At 36.9% G+C, this 15,720-nt stretch overlaps 1 protein-coding gene across 1 annotated transcript; it reads left to right on the top strand.

The window, feature by feature from the left end:
• Positions 1 to 1,802: 1,802 nt before the first annotated feature.
• Positions 1,803 to 10,039, top strand: LOC118452581. The gene is made up of 2 exons (XM_035897217.1): positions 1,803 to 1,979; positions 8,737 to 10,039. Exon 2 carries the CDS (start codon positions 8,771 to 8,773, stop codon positions 9,779 to 9,781), a length of 1,011 nt encoding a protein of 336 aa, XP_035753110.1. The 5' UTR covers positions 1,803 to 1,979; positions 8,737 to 8,770; the 3' UTR covers positions 9,782 to 10,039.
• The last annotated feature ends 5,681 nt before the right edge of the window (positions 10,040 to 15,720 follow it).

The raw sequence follows: 15,720 nt of genomic DNA, 5'->3' as shown, positions 1-15,720 counted from the left end.
ATCAACCACGTGCTTATTCAGACCACTTCAGTGGAAAGGACCACAGCAAACCGCTGCCATAACTGTTCTGCATTGCCTCATGTGCATACGTGATCCATTCTGGAAGCTACAAACTCAGTATCTACCAGTAGATGACCAAATACTTCCTAAAATTTTACTGCAATTTCAAAAGCAATCATCTGACCATGCTTACATAGTTTAGCGTGCTCTCTGCACAGCCCCAAGTCCTAGAAAGAATAAGGTGACACGTCAATTTTGCATCTTTCGTGGAAAATAAGCAGGGGGGGAAAAAAAAAAAAAAAAATCACCTGACTTGCATACAATTACAATGCGTATTTTTTCTTTACCATTGTTCACTATGAGAAATTAATACCAACAAAATAAACCTGGATTTGGGTACACCTCAAGAGCAAATGCTATATATAAAACACCTACACTACTCTGCCAGCTTTAACAAAGTGTTTCAGCAAGAGTTTGGAGGAACTACTGTAAATAAAAGGGAAACAATCTACCCAGTCCAACAAACTACTATGCTAACATGATCAAAACCAAAATCAGTATGGGTTAATTCCCATACTAATTCTAATTCTATGCTGAGTAATGGGTAAGCTCATTGGAAACCACATTTCAGAGAGCCACTGAACTACTGACAAGCCGTTTCAGAGCACAGATACTGCACATAGAACATGAACCTTCAACCCAAAAGCTGGAATGTCTCTGGGCCACTGCTGCAACGCAAGATCCTCCACGCACATCTCTAGGTTTAAAAGAAGTATTTGGAGCAGTAGTGCTAACCTTCAGGTGGAAACATAGACCTACAGACGAAATATTTTCTCCAGGTAACCCACAACTCCAGTTTTGAAATCTAGACTCATACACATTTGTCTCATTTCATGTCTTTGAAGTGTTTTGGCTCCTTCCACATGTTTTTCAATAAAGCTTGTTAAAGTGCAACAGGTAAGATGCCATGAAAACAGGGAGCGCTGATCAAACACCGGTCACAAATTATCTTCTCAACCTACGAAAGCCATTGCAGATTATAATTATAATAAAAATGAAATTATAATAAAAACGTTCTTCCCCATGTACTGGTATGAGAAAACATGATGCTACCAATGCGTTCCAGACAAAGGCTGCATGCACTTAAAAAAAAAAATCATAAGACAACCCCGTCTTGTTCATTTATATCTGAGGTTTTAAGAACACTATTCAACATAGTCACTAAGATGACTGATGCTGAGCCAGACCCAAAACATACTACAGACTCAAAATCCTGTCTTTTAACACCTCATGGTCACTGCAGAGCATCTGGAAATATAATTTATTGCATGTGTACAATACTGGGAGTGTTCCAAGTGGTAGGACCCATGGAAAAATAGAAATACATCCTATTTTTAAGAAGGGATCTTAGTATTTTTGACATGCACTGCTTTTGTGTCAAGTTTTTGCCTTGTTAAGCCAAGGGCCTCGCTTAGTGTTTATTCAACAGGCTTTTCCTTTTCGAGATCTCTAGCACTAAGACAGCGCACTAGAAAAAAATGTAATTGCAAAGGCTGGCCAACACTCGTAGGATTACTTCATGAACAGGAAAAAAAAAATCCACTGGATGGCCTCACATACTTAGAAATGGCAGAGACAAAACACTACTTTTCTGTTCTAAAATATCTCACTGCAGAGGATAGTTTGAACTTTAAAGTCACATGATGAAACCATAGGTTTGCTAAACATGCAACGTGTATGGTTTGAATGACTTAAACCAAGTTCCTGTTTCCTTTACAGAACCGTATGTTTTTGTAGCCAGCGAGCTGCCGGATTTTTCATTATCATGTACAGCAGCTAAAGAAGTTATTGTAATATATACACCCTGCTTTCTACATAAATAAAAAGGGCTATATGCTCCAAACAATAATTGTATTTCATCTGACTGTTCACAGTGAAAGTCTCAGCCTGTTGTATCTGTGGAGCATTTTCTTGAAAAGGTAAGTGCTTTATATTACTTTGAATATGCAATGTTTTATTCATCACATGAGGCTCAAATTGTGAAGCTAAGATTGTAATTTAAAGTTTTTAGTTTTCCCTTCTTTAACAACATTTGAACTACACAAAGTAAAATACTGTATCTGGGAAGCACCCTCAGAGATCTGAGATTTACGATAAAGCTGAAATTTATAATAAAACTGAGCATTAGATAGAGTAAATGTGAAGACTGTTTTCCAGTAAGTACTTAACTCCCATTGAACTGATGATAGCTAGATGATGAAATACTGTTCAGTAGTCTGGAAAAAGACTCCAACCATTGCCTAAGAGCAGTCTTTTAAGGGATGGACATTATTGGATAATCCTAACTACACTGCAGGAATTGTATAGGACAGGAAACACATCGACGATGCTGCTTGGAGACTATGTTCAGTTACTGCTGATTCATTTATATTCTGGAAAAGTAAAAACAAAAAGCTTTCGGTTTCTCAGAAACCCGTAATTTTTCGGAAGTTACAGAGAGAATTTCTTAAGTCTTTACAACCTCAAATATTTGCCCAAGCGTAGACATTTTGACACTACAAGAAAGATGACTATAAGTATTTTACACTTCAGTCTTTCAGATATTGCAAGCTGCCCCCATCTTTTAACTTGGCAGACATAGTTCAAACGGGACAAATTCACCCCCAGATGATGTGCAGTGTTTTCACGGGTCGATGCAGGACATGCGCACCAAGAGCCGAGTTTCACAAGAACAACATGCATATTGCTTTATGACTAGATGAAAGAATATTTTCCTTCTAAAGGCTGGTGACAGAATGCAGAAAGAGTGCCCTGCCAAACTTTTATAGAGGGAGAGTTCTGGCTGCCAGAGAGAAACTCCCCATTTTAGGAGCTCTTCTTTCTAGACTTTAAATAAACAAAAGTTTCCTTGAAACCAAGCTCTCTGTTTGCAAGAGTTAACCATCAAAGTGGGGCTGGGGGACCAAAAACAATGAAATCTTAGAGACTAGGTCCTCTCAGTACTGAAAGCAGTTTTTTCACCGCTTGCTATTTTTAAACTGCCTTCTGAACACTGTGCTCATTTGCTCAGCTCCATCTGTTGGAAGTGAAGGATAACGTATTCGCTGTGCTTCAGAAAGTAAAAATCAAACGTATCTGCTTTCACTGCCGACACAAAAGGCAGAGTGGATGATAGTGGGGAAACAGGGCCAGAAAAAGGAACAAAAAAAAAAAACCCACCACAAGGAAAAAAGCAAGGCCACATGAGTTAAGGAAGGATTCACAACATGCCGATGATGGTCAATTAAAGCAAAGTGAGGGGCAGCAGAGGTAAATGAGGGACAAAATATTGGAGCACAACATTACAGGGAAAGATACTGCAAGTAGCATATTGCAAATTCCCCTCAATAATTAATCTTAGGAGAAGCAGGAATAGGCCTGGGTTCTGCCATAGCTTCAATATATGTGAGCTTTGACACACTATATATTAGTCTGAGTAACCAGTGAGCATACAGAAATAACAAAGTCAGTTTACATCGTAGTATGTTGTGAGGGGGAAAAAAAAAAAAAAAAATCATTCAGGTCTCGAGGTGTTTGCACTCTAAACTTACAGATTCCACTAAAAGAGTAAAGGACTCGGGCCCCCCACCAAGCAGAGCATAAACATTACATGTATTTTGAAATAAAACGTATGTTCCTGCAGTAAATCCAAGAACCAGACAAGAATGGAGGGAATACCAGATTTTCTCACAGCAGAGGAAAATGACATAATAAATTCCTCATTTTTTTATGATGGAAACTCAAGAGTATTTTGACAAAAAACATGGTCAGCTGCATGGAGATTCTGCTATAAAAGGTGAGAAATAAACCACCCTCCAGTGCTCTGGAACATTGTCTTTTTCTTTAAAATAAATTAGTATTACCAAAAGTTATGAAAATTTGAAAATATGTTCATCTTACTACAACAAAAATTGTGAGCTCCTTCATCCCATTGTTATTCTGAGCATATATCTACTTCAGCGCAAGGAATGAACTTAATGCTTTGGGAACGTTTTAAAACTGTAAAGGCTTAACAATTTCTAAGAGTTGCTTTACATGATAGATGAGCACCTTACAGTCATAAGACTCTCTAAAGCTATCCATTCTGATGTAAACAAATGTTTAGAGAGGTGATGCCATCTGTGACTATATTCAATCAACCGGCTGCAGAGGCTGCAAAGGAGTCAGACTTTTCTGACGGGGTCCAATTTATAATCTCAGCTAGAAAGCCATAATGCAGCAACTTCATGAGGTGATGAGCAATACATCTTTGTAAGCTGCTATATAGCCTCAAATTTCACTGAAATAGTTATGAAGAGACAAAATATTGCAAAAAAAAAAAATTTGATTTGTAGGATAAGGTCGTAAGCCAGAAATATGTATCTAGGTGTGACCACGTTAGAAGAACGCACGAGAATTAGCTTGTATGAAGTATCAGACACGTTCGATTGCAGCCACCTGCACAGAACCTTTCCTATCAAAACCTGAACTCAATATTGCCACTTGCTCTCTTTCAAACACTCAGTGACACCAGAACCAAATAAGCAAATAGTCTGACATTATTGCTGTGATTTTACAGCATTAATAATAAATAATAATAATAATTAATAATAAACCAAAAATATTGCAGAATAAGCTACCAACTGCTAGCAGGTATTTTTTCTTCTGTGATGAACAATTCAATTACAAGCAAGCATTATGCTCATACTGACTGACCACAGCAAAGTTGCAAACAGTTTGTTGTTTTGGTAAAATTGTTTCTGTGGGTAATCTTAAGGTGATTTTCTGGAATTTCCCTTTAAAACAGCACACACAGAAATTTTTCCTTAAGTCAGAATGTTAATACTTGCACTATTATAATTATACACATATAGTTGCACTCTTATTTCCCCCCAAATATTTTAATTCTAGGTTGAATAGTTTACATTTGTTTAGTTTAAATCCCCCCCCCAGATGAGGTAAGTTAAAAGACACACACTTAAGTTAGAATAACAATGTTGAGGTTAACCAACCAATAACACCATTGTTATTATTTAACAGTAACGTTCAACAATGGTCTATGGTTATAAACAAGAGTTGCAAACCCAACCGAACCTATTTCAGGCATTCATCTTGACACCTGTAACAAATGAGGCCTAAGCACATCAATACTGTGCTGGTCCATCATTAAAATATCACAACATGCGAACTGGTGGATACAGAAGGAGAAACCAAGATGGATCCTGTTTGGATTCACTTTCTTACCCAGTAAGTTGCCATTACTGGAATATGGTTGCATTAAGTCTAGTATTCCTTACTTTGTCTTAAACGCCCAAAAAGTAGCTAAATAAAATAAAAAATACCTTGCTATGGTCAAAGATGGACACAGGCACAGTTCCAAGGCTAAATCCTGAGCAAATTTAACCAAGTTTTGGCATCTTGTTTTTCCTGTCATTTGATGTAAGGCCATATAATTTCCTGTGAAACCAAAACTATGTCCTTCATTTCCTTTGCAATTATGCTACCATAAAAGTGTTGCTAAGCTATTCTGAGATTCTCCGCAAGGACAGTGAGTGTGGTTAATTGGCCCATGATGTAAAAGTTGTTGAGAAGATAACGGAAACCTTCACAGTGCCAGAACTAAATTCCAATGTTCAATCCTGCAAAAGGCCTGATGGGTCTAGAAAGTCTCACTGGAGACTCTGGTGAAAGCTTCTCAAAATGTAAATGTTTCTTAACCTCCTGAAACTACTGTGTGAGATGATAACGACAAGCTTTCTGCAAGATGCTCAAAGTGGTTCCACATTCTCTTTCTCCATCTGTCACAAAGTACCTATCCTTTGCCAGATTAAGCTTCAAATCTCTCTTCTAATAGAAGGTAAAAATTTGACTTACACTGTTTCCTTCATTCTTGAGATCTCTCCTGAGTACTTAAGAAGACATGAATTGTAGAAGTTAGAATTTCATGGTCTTTAGATTTCCAGGAAATAGTAAAGAGAAATCGAAGCAGCAGAAGGAAGCCTGAAGAAGCAAGCCTGTGGAGCTCCATGGCTGCAGCTGAGCGAATAGCACAGCAGATCTCTTTCAGCCATAGAGCCAAAGGGAAGCGAGAGCATTGCAGCTACCTGATTAACAAGACATTTTCTTGATTCACACACATACACAGTGTTTCAGTATTAAGCATGGAATGTAATTTAAAAATCAGACTGATCAACTTTGTTTCGAAAGAGATACTTTGAAATCAAAATCTAGAAGGGGGAACTCACTAGTATGAAGAAATACAAAAGGCCAACCAGTTGACCACACTTGTGAGGTTTTGTGTGTGGTTTGGGTTTGGTTTCTTTTCTTTTTAATTATTCTCACTCTTCAGTTTGAGCACTTTAGTACAAACTTGAGTCCTTCTTAGTGGTTTATATTAAAAATCAGCTGAACAGAAACAAAAGCTCTACTGCAAGCATCTAAGATACATTTCCTCAATTAACAAGACAACAGTATTTCTTCCCAACACCTGTCATCTTTGAAAAGATTTTCACTCCATTCTTCTTAAGATTGTTCATTATATTGACTCTTAACTTGCTTCAGAGAATTCTTTGCCCATCAACGCTTTCTTACATGTGTACTAAGCTCAGAGCTTAGAACACAGCCAGAGTCCAACCAGCCAACTCTTCCGCTCCTGCAAGCGTACGCATAGCACAGAAACTTCCCTGGGTGCATCAGTCGTCCTATAGTGGAACCTCTCCAAAAATAACCTTTTGGTTATAAGGAAGAAACTCTGTCTTTAAAAGGGAACAAAGAACACTGCTGAATCAAAACATAACCCTGTAGTTTTATATAAGTGAAATTATAATTATATAAGATTATATACCCACTTAATCAAAGCCACTTTGATAAGTCAAGTTTTCTAATTAAAACCAGTATTAGAATTCCAATTTGAGGAGAGATTAGAAATATCAGAAATATGAAGTAGTGTCAGAGGTAACAACCATAAATGAACTGTCAAACAGTATTAAGACACTGACTTATCTATAATGAACACTGCTTAAAAACATTAATATTTCTTTATGAACTTTTACCAATTTAAAGTTACTTTCACTTTAAGAGTTAACATCACTAGAATCCCTTTACGGAAAATGTATTATGTACAACTAAGTATATCACTCTTGTTACTCCTATGACTGTACCGAAACTTCTATAAGAACTCCACTGTCCTGTCTTTGCCTATGTACTGTCTGTGCACATTGCTTGTACAGACCAGCTTTGCATACAATGCAACAAATAAAAACACCAAACTCTAATTGAACACAAAATTGAAATCCTTGTGAATAAAGATTTTTTTTTTCCCAGAAAACAACATTTCACACTGTAAAAATGCCTATTATAAGTTTAACATTGAACACAAAATTGAAATCCTTGTGAATAAAGGGGTTTTTTTCCCCAGAAAACATTTCACACTGTAAAAATGCCTATTGTAAGTTTAAATTCTTCTAGTACTAAGGAATGCTTAATAAGACATTCAAAATTCATTAGGAATAGTGAGTTTGTTATCTTATGTTTAAAAATATTTATCCTTTGTAACTTAAAAAAAAATGCTATTTTCATGCATCAATCAGTACAAGGTACACAGAAATTTTCTTTTAGAAATCGAGTTAATTATGCTTTTAGATTGTCTATAAAATGTATATCACCATACCTATTACACTCGGTTTTTCTTGAGCACATACTATGTTCTCCTACAAAGCTTTTTGGCTTAAAGGATCCTCCAAATGTTTGTATGGTAGCAGAATTATTATATCAACATAGCAGAGTCATGACAGCTAACAGCCTATCATATTAATCTTAAAATGCACCATTTTCAGGAATTTCTAACTCACCTCTAAAAAATATTCTTTGCTAAAACTTTATCAATAGGCTTATAATGCACCGGTAATCATATTCTCAAACTCAAGCATGCAGAAAAGCATTAATTTTGCAGTTTTATGCAACAGCTACATCTAAAAATGACAGCATTAGTAATGTATAAAGATGTTTTAGTATGAAAACAGTTTGTTCATGACAGTTCTTAAACATTCACATTAATTTTGTATGGGCTCCTCAGTACAGACTACAGTAATGAAAGGCTTTTTTTCATAACAGAAACGAAGCAAAACTAAAACAAAGGAAGGAATGCGACTCTTGCCTCACATTGTGATTATCTTTGCATTTTCCTCAGCATGCAGTGTGAGCCCTGAGACTACTGGCTGGGTTCATATTATACAAAATTTTGTGGCTGCAGCTGCAACCCACACACTGGAGTTGCCCGGCGTACTTGCCTTAGCCTTTTTTGGCAAGGTGGTGAGGAAAAGCGGCTCCACCTAACCACAGAGCCAACTCCTTCCTCACCCACCCAACGGCCAACTCTCCCATTTATTCTACAGGCAACACGAGTGCACTGAAGGCCGGCTGCTGTCTACAAAGCTGAGCTGCAGTAAAGTCCTGTTTGCATCAAGTGAGGAAAAGGGAGGGGGTAACAGTGAAAGCAGGAACCAGATAAAAAAAATTAAAAGCCAGATTTCTCCAGCTAAAGGTATTACGCAAGTTAGCTTGAAATTAACGTAAGATGGTAAAATTCACCCCCCCAAAAAAATCACTACATTTATTCTGAGCAAATGGTTCATACTCTGCACTTAATATTTAACACACAGATTAGAGACATTACAAACTGTACTTTAAAACCTGTTGCATCTTCCTTTTCCATTTCAGTTTCAAACTCTGTTGAAGAGGAAACAAGCACAGTATGGAAGGAAGGATGACTGCTCACAATATGACAGGGATCAGCTACCCGAGTAAGAACTTGGCTTTCAACTCCACAGAAGAAATTGAAGCCTTCATAGCTTCTCAAAACATCATATCAAGACTTATGCACTGTTACATCGCCTTTTTTGTACCATCAGGATTAATAGCTGGCATATGTATTTTGATCATTTTCATAAAGAATTATTTGCAGTACAAAGTCATAGAAAACTTAGACTTGCTTCTTCTACACTTCACCATCAGCAACATTATAATGATTTTTTTATCATTTACTGTCATTACAAGACCTGACTATTTAAATGCAACCCACCTCGCATGTAACGTACTGTCATTTTTTTTCAACTTCGGTTATTTCAATTCTCAGTATGCTTTCATTTTGACGCTACTCACACTATTACTCAAGAGTTTTCCACCAACAACTGCTCTCAGCAAAGCAACCCAAAGACCCATATTGTGTGTTGGATTTGTACTTATATGCGCCTTCTGTTTGTCACTGACCGCAGCAGTACTGGTCGGGGCAGATAACTATCACTTGGACACAGACTGCCAGTTAGATCCATTATTTGCACGGCCTGAATATGAGATTGTTAAATTCACCTTTGGATTTGGAATCCCATCATTTCTTCAGATACTCTGTTTCATTGTTCTCTTTGCTAAAGAAGCACCTGCCTTAAAACAGCACATTCGTACTTACCCTGCTGTGTATATTATAAGCACATCAATATTTATATGCCGCCTATTTTATAACGTTATGATTCTCTTCAGGACAACATTCAAATTACAGAAGAGCATTGGAACTCCAAAGAATGAGCTTGTGATGAATATTGCAGAAATAGTGTTGTTCTGCGAGAGCTGTGCTAGTTTGGTATTTATACTCTGTTTTCATAAACCATGCAAGGATGAACTACTTAAAGTCATACAGAACTGCCGAAGGAAAAACACTGCCAACAGTCACCTAGAAATACCTACAACCCACGAAAGTGGGTCTCAGTAATACTTGCTGTTCTGAATAACTGTCCATCCACTTTACTTTTTTGTTTGAGGGTTTTTAACTTCTTCAAAAAAAGGATAATTGTTCCTTCTTTAGAACCCAAACTTGGAGTATCTTACAGCTAGCAGTACTGGAAGGAAAAAAAAAAAAAAAAGATACTTAGTTCTAGTGTTTGCAGTGATCTATGAGAAAACATGTAGGGTCTGGAGTTGTTGGGGTTGGGGTTTTCTTATTTTTTTTTTTAATTGCCTATTTTCTGCAAGTGTTACTTCAAAGCCAAGTAGAAAGTAAGGTACTTTGTCATAGAAAATTTGCTTTTGTAATAATATCAATGCCCTGCCAAAGATCCAAACAAAAATGTAGCAAAAAGCAAATTTGAACAAATGTAAAAATCCACAGCCAAAGCATTTCCTCAGGTGTCCTTCCTCTTTTGACTTCTTACCCTACAAACTGCTTATTTTTATAAGATTGGTAAATTCCAACAGCAGCAGCAGTGAAGGATGGCTTAATAATTCACTATAATCCTGAAATAGTATGCGATACTGTAAGTCTACTGTAACACTTGTATTTTTTTATATATATATATATGCACACAAACTGAGCATTTTTTCCCTTTTTGCCATTTTCCTCTTATACTTTTGTTGGAACCCTTAAGGTTTTTGTCTGAATTCTTGTGCCAAAAAAAAAAAAAAAAAAAAAAAAAAATTAAAAAAACGGGGCCCAATTTTTTTATTCTACAGCTAGCAGTACTGGAAGGAAAAAAAAAAAAAAAAGATACTTAGTTCTAGTGTTTGCAGTGATCTATGAGAAAACATGTAGGGTCTGGAGTTGTTGGGGTTTTCTTATTTTTTTTTTTTAATTGCCTATTTTCTGCAAGTGTTACTTCAAAGCCAAGTAGAAAGTAAGGTACTGTTGTCATAGAAATTTGCTTTTGTAATAATATCAATGCCCTGCCAAAGATCCAAACAAAAATGTAGCAAAAAGCAAATTTGAACAAATGTAAAAATCCACAGCCAAAGCATTTCCTCAGGTGTCCTTCCTCTTTTGACTTCTTACCCTACAAACTGCTTATTTTTATAAGATTGGTAAATTCCAACAGCAGCAGCAGTGAAGGATGGCTTAATAATTCACTATAATCCTGAAATAGTATGCGATACTGTAAGTCTACTGTAACACTTGTATTTTTTTATATATATATATGCACACAAACTGAGCATTTTTTCCCTTTTTGCCATTTTCCTCTTATACTTTTGTTGGAACCCTTAAGGTTTTTGTCTGAATTCTTGTGCCAAAAAAAAAAAAAAAAAAAAAAAAATCAAATTAATGCAAACGCTGGTCCATAAAGGAAAGCTTCAGGTCCTTTGTGAGGCACTGAATTGGAAAGATCAACAGGATGGCTAATTAAAACTTTGTGCAAGAATGAAAGCTTTTTGTTAATGTACTCTCAGCTTCAACTTTGCATTAAGTCTTACAGCAATTATTGATTTAAGTCATTCTTGATGAGTCCATTCAGAAGTATGAAGTTGCATGCCTTGGAAGAGTCACATTCAATAATATACTAACTAAAAAAAAAAAAAAAGCCAGCTCAGAGCAATATAACTGAGGCATGTTTTTAAAGAGGCAAACAAAAGCAGAGCCCCAGTTCCAAACTGAAATCAGGGCTGTGCTAGAGACAAGACAGAAGCATTATACAGTCAAATGAGAAATCGTGGGTAAACGGTACAAAATGGGGAAAAAAGTCTGAATTGGAGAATAAAACAGCTGTGGCATAGTTCAGATGTAGCCCTGCAGAGTCAGTAGCCAATGTAGGCCAAGATGTAGGTACAAAGTTTTAAATGCTTGCTTTGAGCATACTGTTACTGTAATCTAATTTGGCCAGGAGCCACCTTACACGTTTGGCTTCGGTTTCAGCTTTGCCTCTCATAGAGGTGGAAAGAACAGAAACAACAGGGAAGGCACAAAACTGTACCAGATCTTGGATAAAGACAATAGACTTATATTGCAAAGTTATAAAAAACACAGCGATGTGATGAGGAAGGCTCAGGTGAAGGGTTCTGAGAAAAGCCACCTTGATGCTTAAATATGTGCCTTTGCATGACATCTGGATGCTAATGGAACTGACAGATTTTTTTTTTTTGAGTTGTATGCTTTGGGAGGTCTTCCTGACGAGGTCCAGATTTGCATGGAGAGCGGGTGCAAATCAGCATGGACTGCCTAGGACAGAGAAAACTGAGCACAGATTGATCAAGAGGAACATCTTCCACAAAGCAACAGCCAAGCGCATAAATGGAAGAATAAAGGACATTTGCTCAATAATAACACAGTATATATATCTAGCATCTAGATACATGGATCTAGTCTTAGACATCCAAGTCTTGAAATGTATGGATCATGACTGTATCAAATTATATCTAGCATCTAGATACATGGATCTAGTCTTGAAATGTATGAATCATGCGCAAATAATAGGAAATACATAGTCTCACTAACTACGACCAACATTTCTGCAACATGTAAAAATCAACTGGTACGATGTCTGCATTGTATTATGTCAGCCTGTCTTCCTGTTCAATTTTGTTCTGCTGCCAGCATGAACAGATGGATAATTAAAGAACACTACATATAAACAGACCGTTATAGAACCTGGTCAGAAAGGAAGTATGTCGATAAGAATCATCTCTCTGAATACAAAAGCCAATTTCATACTTGTGAAAGGATTTCTCAACTGGCATCAGAGGTTTTGTTTTGCACCTGAGAAGAGGGAGATTAAACAACATGAACTGAAGATTAGCCCTGCAGAAAGAAGTTTGAAGAGATGAGTTGTAAGAGATGCGTGTCAGTGAAAAAGCTGACTGAGTGAAAGAACGTCAGAAGATGCAAGCTGTTTACCCCAATTCAGACAGAATATCATCGTTTCAGCTGCACCATGTATAAGTAGGCTATTTTCTAGTATGGGAATTATGCATAAAGGATTCTATTTTATTCACTGCTTCTACATGTTTTAGATCTGAGGATGAAATAATAAATATTGTGTTGTTTCCGAGTCCTGAGTTACAGTTAAAGGTGTCTAAAAGAAAACATAGTCAGTAAACGTTTGCTCTAGTTAACGTTGGCTGGGACCTGGAAACTGGTCTAATGGTGAGTGAATCGCAACAGTGCACCTGAAAGGAGCCTGAAGGTTCAGTATGGGTGGAAGAATGCTTCATGATACTCTCAGCAAGGTACACAGCTAAACCATAAGCAAATGTCTCAGAGAAATAAAACCTGTAGCAGCCTGCTGTCAGATCTAAGATTTGGGGACGATTACATTTTGTCAAGAATGAAATGCTGTGTCTAAGCCTGTGAGTACTCCTGGGTATAGCTTCTGGCTGCCATCTGAGAGATGCAGGTGAACATACTCTGGTCTCTTCCCTGACCACAGCTACTGTTGTGAGAAAAAGCAGAGTATTTTCTGGATGGCTGGTTATATTGTCATAAAGAAACCTCTATGTACAATGAAAAGACTTTGTAATTGAATAGAAGAAAACAAAGGTAAACAGGACAGAAGAGTTTGAAAAATGGAGACTAGTAATTCAAATAGTTATGAATATAGCAATGCAGAAATGTTTTGTTAAACCATTCTTGATAAAGTTACTCAGATCTTACATTAGAATTCAGGGCAACAAACGTGCAGTCCTAGAGAAAAATCTGCTTTCATCCAGCTAGAATATGAGGGCTAACAGCCCTATGTGCAACAGGGGAAGGAACAGGAAAACAGTCCCCAAAAGGAATTCTAAAACAGTCTGATATGAGGAAGAAAAGAACTGCTTTGGCTAAGATTAAAAGTAATACTTTTAAAATGATTAATAATTTGAAGTGTATTTTTAAGAACAAAATAAAATCTCCCTGCTTGGAGAGCTTTTTTTCCCCCCTATACCAGCAACAGCTTTGTTGAACGCTTACTTCTTCCAAGCTTCACCTAGTTTTGAACAGTATGTTCCAGAAGAAATAGAGCATATATTTTTATAGGCACACTGTCAAAATTAACTAAAGGCATATACTGGAAAATTCAAAGAAGAGTATTTTACTTCTGTACTGGTAATATTCGTATCCTTCTAAGACTTTGGCCTGCTTTTGAAAAAAACCTTTCTGTTCAGTAAAAGAAGAGAAATGAGCAGGCTGCTGAAGTTTAAGCATGAATTTCTGAGTTGCTAAGATGTTTTGGAAAAGAACATGTAGAGACTAAGGACTCATATTTGCTGAACCAGCTGGCTCAAATTTGATCTGATCCCATGGCAAAACAACATCTGAGCTAAAGACAGACTGGATTCGCACACTTCAATCATAACTCGAGCTGCTACACCCCTACATGTATTACTAAGCCTGGCTTTAGTTACATTCTAATTTCAAATTTACAGACCCTGAAAGGGCTACAGCATTATTTATCTTGATTTTGAGGTCGTTGCAGAAGATTTGGGTGAAAGCTCAAGCAATTCAGCCAACATAAGTACTCTATATAAAGTTCACACCATGTATGTTGCACGACAAATTGATTCACTAATTGGCTAGAATGAAAGAATGCATTTCACTTCCACGGTACAAGTGTCCAGCAAAGGACAGCCATACTCAATTACTAAAGTAAAAATTATTGATGCTTTGCAAATTTTATTTTTGAATCACATTTGGATAGAGCCTGAAGTCCTATGATCCATTATCTTTCACCATAGAACATTTTGTGGTCCAATTTTGTAAATTTTTTATATTATCCACCAAGAGTTTTGCGATATACACTTTAAGAAAAATAAAAAGGTTTTACCAGAATAGTTTGAATGGATACAGGTGTTATCCGTGCAAAAGAAAAGGCTGAACTTTTAAAAATTATGTTTAGTAAGAAAAATGCATTCTTAAGAGTTATTGGCAACTGAAAAGCCTGAACATACAAAATACACTCTATACAGAACACAATTAATTCCAACTCAAGTTAAGTTTGATTGTTTGCAAGAAAGGGAAAGTTACTGACACTGGACAGGATAAAGTATTGGGGTGCTGTAGAACAGGGTAATGGACGCAGACAGATGTCATTCAGTGGTTGAAAAAGGTCAGAGTCAGTATCCACCCTAACAGAAAGATGGGAGTGAGTTTGGAAGAGGAGATCAATCTACTTGCAAAATTTCATGAACGTTACAACAGCATCTGTATTTCCTCTGGTGATAATTTTGGTAGAGATTCTTACACAAATCTTATTTCTTCTGCATATGGATATATTACACTGCAAGCATTGCAACACAATTTTAATTTATTCTTCCTTCCCCTTCCATGTAAAACAGTATCTTACTTTTTTTCAGCTTTGTACAACCTGGCTCTGATCTAATTTCTCTGGGACTCAACAGCTTCATACCCAAAGCACTTCCACACTTCTAACAGAATCCAACAGCTCTTACATCCTACAGGGCTTATCCTGCTTATCATCCCGCTGGAGAGGCTGCCATACAGTGATGGCTCAAGAGCTGCGACACACCAGACCTCTTATGTTGTTCTCCCCTATACTTACACCTCCCACTTTCTTCCTCCTCAGCCGTCACCTTTTTGCAACACAATAGCAGGCATATATGTTAAGAAGTCTGCTAATACATAGAGTATCTTCTATTCTACCCCACTTTAAGCCTCTCGGTGCACCTAAGTGCATCGCAGACAACTACACTAGTGTTCCTTAAAGACACTATAGTGTTAGACACGTTTATTGCGATACATAGAGCGTTTTAGAAATTGACTACTACAGATTTAAAAATAAACCGCTAGGAAAACTTTAAATGCTGGATTACTGAGGCCCAGTATTATATGAATATTATCACACCAGTTGCTTTCACGCACGTTCCCAGCCACAATCGAGATAAGATACGACAGGCAGAACTGCAATACTTAATACTGTCACAACCGTGACTAAGTATGGATCATTGAGGCAC

The sequence above is a fragment of the Egretta garzetta genome, unplaced genomic scaffold, assembly GCF_000687185.1.
Source record: "Egretta garzetta isolate BGI_Z169 unplaced genomic scaffold, ASM68718v1 scaffold57, whole genome shotgun sequence".
NCBI classification, from domain to species: Eukaryota; Metazoa; Chordata; class Aves; order Pelecaniformes; family Ardeidae; genus Egretta; species Egretta garzetta.
This window is presented reverse-complemented; position numbering and strand designations above follow the sequence as displayed.

What these genes read in the sequence shown, in the direction of transcription:
- LOC118452581 (XM_035897217.1), top strand. Translation starts at nt 8,771, where the DNA reads ATGGAAGGAAGGATGACTGCTCACAATATGACAGGGATCAGCTACCCG.